This window comes from Primulina tabacum, chromosome 5 (genome assembly GCF_025594145.1).
Source record: "Primulina tabacum isolate GXHZ01 chromosome 5, ASM2559414v2, whole genome shotgun sequence".
NCBI lineage: Eukaryota > Viridiplantae > Streptophyta > Magnoliopsida > Lamiales > Gesneriaceae > Primulina > Primulina tabacum.
The window spans coordinates 39043141-39050659 of NC_134554.1; the positions used below are offsets into that span (position 1 = coordinate 39043141).

General features: G+C 32.5%; 1 protein-coding gene across 1 annotated transcript; it reads left to right on the forward strand.

The window, feature by feature from the left end:
- Positions 1-5680: 5680 nt before the first annotated feature.
- On the forward strand, positions 5681-7519 carry LOC142547626 (cytochrome P450 89A2-like). The gene has a single exon (XM_075655998.1). The coding sequence runs from the start codon at positions 5803-5805 to the stop codon at positions 7333-7335; it is 1533 nt and encodes a 510-aa protein (XP_075512113.1). The 5' UTR covers positions 5681-5802; the 3' UTR covers positions 7336-7519.

Genomic DNA, 7519 nt, shown 5'->3' on the forward strand with positions numbered 1-7519 from the left:
CGGAGTCGCGGATTCAGATTCAATCTTCTTTCTTCAATTATTATCCGTTTCTTATATATTTATTGATGTTGAAAGACATGATTTATTGTTTTTGTTTTCCATTCATGAACTAAAAATAATTATCTAGAGGACGACGCATTTTAGTTGAATCTATATTGATGAATTTTTTATTTATATATTTGAATTTCTTCTTGATTTATTTATATTTTCCGGAATTAATTGCTTTCAATTACTTGATCAACAATTGAATTGCATATTTATTTGAGATCTATCACTCAGGGATTTTGAATAGGATCGTAGAAAATATATCGTTGGTGTTTATAGGCTTCGGATGGCCTATAATTCCATCGAACTTATTAAAAGAATTATTGTGATGTTTAAACTTTTTAATATTTAATTTTTAATAGAAATATTGAAATCAATATTAGATAATTAATTCTTATTTATTACTCGAGAAAGGGAGTAAGAATATTTGAGAATTATTGGGTATTAAACGGTTGAATTTATGAATATATGTGTCAACTTTAATTTAATATAGCGAAGATCAAGTGAAATCGCACATCTAGATTCCTCTTCTCATAAATTTTAATCGAGTTTTTGTGCTTGATCAAATTTTGATTGGTAGCTAAGAAACAAAACTCATTCTAATTTTCTAAATAAAGTTGGATTATTCTAATTATGTTAATTAATATATTTTTAAATTACACTCCTCGTGAGAACGATATCTTTGTTTAATCGAGTCCTAAAACTTGATATCGTACACTTGCGATTATGAAAATAGTGAAACACCAGGTGTATTTCCTATGCGCTCCTTGATCCTATACTCTCCCCGGACATCATTTTTCCACAGAACTTGCATTTAACTTTTTCAAGGTTCTTATGATCAATCTAACATCCCAAACTCCCATATGATGTAATTTGACTTTCTCCTAAGAAGCTCATATTCTGGTTGAGTGACGGGTGAGGTTGACGATGGATTACTTGCCATTGTTATCTATTGTTAATCACTTAATTGTGATAACCTGAAAAAATATTTGAGAATATAATCAGGTTCTTTGGATGCTATGTGATGGAGATCTTGAGCAAGACATTCTACTGCTGAATTAACAGCCGACTACCATCCTGCGTTTATAATCGCAATCAAATAAAAAAGACATTTAAAGCAAATATTCATCACCAGATTCCAATATGGAGAAGCTTATCAAATCCCAAATTTGTTCGAATGTGTTTGAACTAAACGAATTTCAGCATCCTTACAGGATATATTTCTGCATAATAACTCTTTCTATTTTCTAAATCATCCCAGCTTTTTGCTTCCTTGAAAGACAAAACAGCTTATTCTAAATCTTAGAAAAAGAAAAAAACCTCAATCTTTTTTTAACAGAAAAATACTCATCTTATTCAGAAATCACAATCAACAAAAATAAAAAATATAGAAAAAAAAGATAGCAGAAATAGAAGAATTAAGCAGAAATCAAAGCATTATTATGACATTATCAATTGCATTAAGTATCGATCTCCTGACCTTTAAGCAGAAATTGAAGTATTGATTTTTTATTTTTATAAGCAGAAATCGAAGGAAAAAAAAAGCGAGATAGAGGCGATGAAGATAAATCAAAATAAAAAATTACGTATAAGGTCTGGTTCGATTTTCTTGTATGCTCAAATGAAGATGAATATAAGAGTGGTGTGTTAGGACAATCACAAGCCAACAAATTGTTTCATATTGGACATTTAGGGTATCAGTTTACTTTCGTTTTTGTTTTAATTGGACTTTCAAAAATTAAAACCCAAAAAAAATCCAAAAACAAAACAATAGAATTCGCGGCGCCTAGCCGCATTTTAGAACACTGCAAAAATCCATAGAAAAGTTAATGAATAATCCATTCCACTCGAATAGCTATGTATAATTTCTTGTCAAGGAAGTCTTATGTGAAACAATCTAACAAATTTATATCCGTGAGATAAGTCGATCATATCCATAAACAAAGTGAAGAATAATACTTTCTCACGCTTCTATACACAAACCCGGGATTTCTTTTTTAAATTTTTTTTTACACATCTATTCTTTGTTTTTTGTTCCATTCATGTGAAACCAATAAGTTGTTATCTTCCTCTTTCTTCACTATACTTCACATTTTCTGAAAATTTTATTCTTATCTCAATTAAAATTTTCACGTATCCTCTTTAAAAAAAATCACTTTTAAGTCCCTAGTAATATTCTTCTACAACATGCTTGAATAAATTTGCAAAAGAAGTTGCAACAATTCCGTCATTTAGTGCGAAAATAGGTGCTTTTGTTATAAAGTAAAACAATAATGAATTGAAATGGAAAAAGGATTCAAAAAGGGGTACGATGGTATTATAAGAGTTTGTAGAATTAATCATTATAACTGATGTTATTTAGAAAAAAAAGGTTATAACTGATGTTAATGATACAACTTGAATCTTTTAAACTGTACGACAGTCTAAGCGTCACATGTCGACTGGGGGTCTTAGTAGGTCAATTATTGCACCCCAACCCCAACAATCATCCCCTCAATAATTTCACACCTTGCAATCCACAGGAATAAGACTAATGACATTGACTCTGATACCAATTGTAGAATCGAACGTTTATCACTAGACCAAAAGTTATAACTTTTAGCTAAGACGGAATTTTATTTGTTTATATTTGTAGCAGCATGCAACCCACACTAAGGGGGTGTTTTCAATATAGGAGATTTATTGATTTTTAATTATTTTTGTAGATTTTAAAAGTCTAGAGGTATTCAATCAAGACTTTTTGCATACTCTATAGAAGTCTGATGGTATTCAAAATAGACTTTCATGGAGTTTTAAAAAGTCAAGTGGTATTCAACATTGACTTTTAAAAACTCCATAAAAATCTAGAGGTATTCAAATTTTCAATAGACTTTTAATAATTTCATGTAATTTGTTAACATACAAACATTAAAGCCTAAGATACAACTATAAATTGTTAAAAATTATATTTGGTTCAACCCAAAAGTTTGGATTGATTTTTAAAACTTCTAACTCATACACAAGCTATTTATTTCTCTCTGTCGCTTCACATCACCTCTCTTCTTATCTTCTCTCCTCTCATCTATCTCTATCACTCTCTTAAATTTTCGAAATGTATCTCTATATTTTCATCTTTCCTTATCAAATTTTTCATTTTTTGACTGATTTTTCATTTAATAATTTTTTATTTTAATATCATAAGAAATTTTGGATTCTAGATTTGATTTTGTGATTTTTATTTTATGATTTATACAAATTAATGTAATATTCAATAATAATAAAAGATGGTCCAAAAAATGCCGCTTAATTCTTAATAATTGAATAGGCTCGCAACAACCATGATTTTTAAATTCTTTTTAACAGTTTCAATTAATGTATAAGATATGATATTTTTATACAAAATTATATCCACCTAAGTGATAAATAATATTTTTTTCACATATATATTATCAATTCAAAAACAATGTTACAGATTAATCAATTGATGTATTTTAAAAGTTTACAAACATGCATACAAACTCACACATATACATACGTAAAGATTAAATAATTTAACTTTTAAATAAGTAAATTTACTTATTAATATAAATATTGAAAAAATATTTCAAACTGGATATGTTATATATGTCAACTAATTATTAGTTCATAATATGTTATAATTAAGTATAAAATTTATAAAATTCTATAAAAAAATTCACAAAAGTCTATAAAAATCTTGCAAAAAAGTCTACATGAATCCAAGTAAATCTATTTATAAATCCTATGAGATTCTGTATAAGTCAATAAAAATCTATCAAATCCATAAAAGTCTATAATTTGAAAAAGCCATTAAAAGTCATCAAAAGTCTAAATTGAATACACCCCAATAAATGTGAGTTTACACGAGGGGTTGCACTTATTTGGGTCCAATGGAACAAGCTTTCGTGGTGGGACGTGCCTCACTGTTGTACTGTCTCGTTTCAAATTCGAGATCAATCATATAATTTCACTATTGATAATTTGTCTCTATCATAGACAGTCTTACTTATTAAAATATGGTGCCCATGTTTTATAGCTCATCTAGTCAACCAAATCAAATGGCTTAATATCAATAGTTTTACATACGAGAACTTTTCAAAAGATCACTCATCCTAGACTCTTAACCATGCACATTTAATCTACGTAATTCTTTTTTAAAAATTTTATCATTTTAAAAATAGATTTCTTTGTGGCATATTTGACGTACGAATAAATAATTCCTTTTAAAATATTAATTTGTCATGTTAAATTCATTTCATTATTGATTTGAAAATTTTCTCCGAATCTCAATTAAAGCATCGACAACGAAGAAAGTGAAACTCATATGCAATCCCCAAACGAGGGTGACACTTCTCTTTGTAGTCACTCTCTTCCTCTTTCTTACCAAAACTGCACAAAGAAAAAGGGCTTGATTCTACTACAAAACTTTAGATTGGATTCGGATCGAAGGATTTAATTTCAAATTCACATGTCAAATTCATTATATCCATTTGGCTCAAAATTAAAATGAAGGATTTGAAATCTCTTGTATCGCTTAGATATGTATTTTTTGCTTCAATTTCAAATTCATTCGCATATCTAGTCATTTGTAATCCATGTATGTCAAATATTCGAAATCCAATCGCAGCCTTAATATTTATCCATTGAAAGCTCACACTTGCATTTTATAAAAGACACCCTCTTGAATCTTGATCCATAGGTATTTTGGAGAATTGTCATGTGTGCAAAATAATGGATAAAGTATAAATTTGCGTTCGATAATTTAATGTTTACAATCCAGACTAGGTGAAATAAAAATATTATATTAAAAAATATATATAGGAAACAATTAAAAGAAATTTTAAAGATATTGAATTATTTAAAATAATTACTAATGTTTCTTCTTTAAAACAACACTGGATTATTTTAAGAGATACGGTTCAATAAAAAAATATAAAAATAAGTATTAAGTATTATATGTATTGTCTGGGTATATAGATGATGACATTACAGGAGACTTTTATGAGATGACTTCACGATTATATATTATTGAGATGTGTTGATCAGGTCCATAACTATATTAAAAAATAATATTTTTGACATAAAAAAGTAATATTTTTCATATATTGGGTCGGGTCAGATATCATTTTCACAAAATTGACCCGAAAGACAATCTCATATATGTTTTTTTACAAAACTTTTCTCATTCTCAAAAATAAAATCTATTAGTAATTACACTTGTGTTAAAAAAAATCATTTTTTAAATTGAAACTTTAAATACATTATATAAGGAGAAATTACATACTTATACGTTTTTCGTTATATTATCGATCTCCACTAACTTGCACTTTATTTTTCAATTTAGTCATTTTTTTGGGAATGTTGACGTGATATTTGACATTTTAGCAATGTTTGTCCCCACATCAGCATTTCCAAAATATTCTAATCATTTTCTGATGTTATATTAGCGTTAGGATGAAAAATGACTAAAATCAAAAAAATTGAATTAATTAATTAAAACCATCATTGATCGAAAATAAAAAAAATATAAACATATAAATTGCAGGGCAAAAAATACAATTTTCACTTTCCCAACTCTAAAAACAAAGGTATAGTAAATTAAATAAAAATATATCCCACATAATTCAAAAATTGCAATTATATAATATAATATAATATAAGCAATGCGTGTAAACGAATAATCCAAGTACTGTAATTATCTAGAATCGAGATTCCAAATCAATTCACTGAGATTTTGGAACCTTGATTCCGTAGTTGAACATGGCGGTCTGGTTCTCAATCTTCGTCTCTCTGTGCATCGCCGCCATTTTCAGCTTCCTTTTCAATCCGTCAAAGAAAAAGTTGCCGCCGGGACCACCGAGTTTGCCTCTCATCGGCAATTTGATATGGCTCCGCCGCTCTGTGTTCGAGTTGGAATCCGTCCTCCGCCGCCTCAAAACTCGATACGGTCCTCTCATTACGGTGACAATCGGTCCTCGCAAGCTCATATTCGTCGCCGGCCATTCCTTGGCCCACATCGCCCTCATCCAGCAAGGCGCCGTCTTCTCCGACCGTCCGCCTCCCCTGTCCACTAGCAAGATTTTGAACAGAACCCAGAAGTCGATTAACTCCGCCGCGTACGGCTCCACGTGGCGTCTCCTACGTCGCAATTTAACCCACGAGATCCTCAACCCAACTCGGGTTAAATGCTACTCAAGCTCCCGCCGATGGGTTCTTTCCATTCTAATCAATCGTCTCCTGGATGCGTCGAAATCGGAATCCTCTACGAAGGTAATCGATCATTTCCAGTACGCCATGTTCTGCCTGCTGGCGCTCATGTGCTTTGGAGACAAGCTCCAGGAGACGCAAATCAAGGAAATTGAATCGGTGCAACGAGGATTACTTCTGGGTTTCCGCCGATTTTACGTGCTCAATCTGCTGCCTCGACTGGGGAAAATTCTGTTCTGTAAACGGTGGAAGGAATTCATTCGACTGCGGCTGGAACAGGAGAACGTGTTTGTTCCCCTTATCAGGTCCCGCTTCCAAGCCAAACATCAACAAAGGGAATCTAATCAGCAAGAAGACGATGAAGCACTGTTAGCATATGTGGACACTCTGGTAGATTTGCAACTTCCCGAAGAAAACAGGAAACTGGATGAATCGGAAATGGTGAGTCTATGCAGCGAATTTCTCGCCGCGGGCACCGACACCACAGCCACCGCATTGGAATGGATAATGGCTAATCTTGTCAAATACCCCCACATCCAAGCCAAACTTCACAACGAGATAATCAGCGTCGTGGGAGACTCGAGAAGCAGCCAGCAACAGATGATTGAGGAAGAGGACTCGCAGAAAATGCCATACCTGAAAGCAGTGGTATTAGAAGCCTTGCGGCGGCACCCACCGAGCCACTTGGTTTTGCCACACAAGGTGACACACGACGTCGAATTAGACGGCTACTTGATCCCTCGTAGCGCCACGGTGAATTTCTTGGTGGCGGAAATGGGTTGGGACCCGAAGGTGTGGGAGGATCCGATGGAATTCAAGCCGGAGAGATTCTTGCCCACAAGTTCTGGAGAGGCTTTCGATATAACAGGGAGCAGAGAGATCAAGATGATGCCATTTGGTGCTGGAAGGAGGATTTGTCCAGGCTCTGCATTGGCTCTTCTTCATTTGGAGTACTTTGTGGCCAATTTGATCTGGAATTTCGAGTGGCTTCCTGTCGAAGGTGATGATGTAGATCTTTCCGAGAAGCAAGAGTTCACCACTGTCATGAAGAATCGGCTGTGTGTCCGAATCTCTCCCAGAAGCTGAATCTTTCCGGTTTGTTGTTGTGCTGTGTGTTTGTGTTATTAGTTCAAAAAAGAGCAGTGGAATTGAAGCAGCTTGCTTGTGTATAAACCAGAATGGAGTGATTTAAAGTTTTATAAATTGTACACAAGATCAAGATACTCAATTTAAATGTTTGTTCCCGTCTCAAATGTATAAGCTAAATATA

Coding starts and splice junctions, on each gene's coding strand:
- LOC142547626 (XM_075655998.1), top strand. CDS start 5,803: ATGGCGGTCTGGTTCTCAATCTTCGTCTCTCTGTGCATCGCCGCCATT.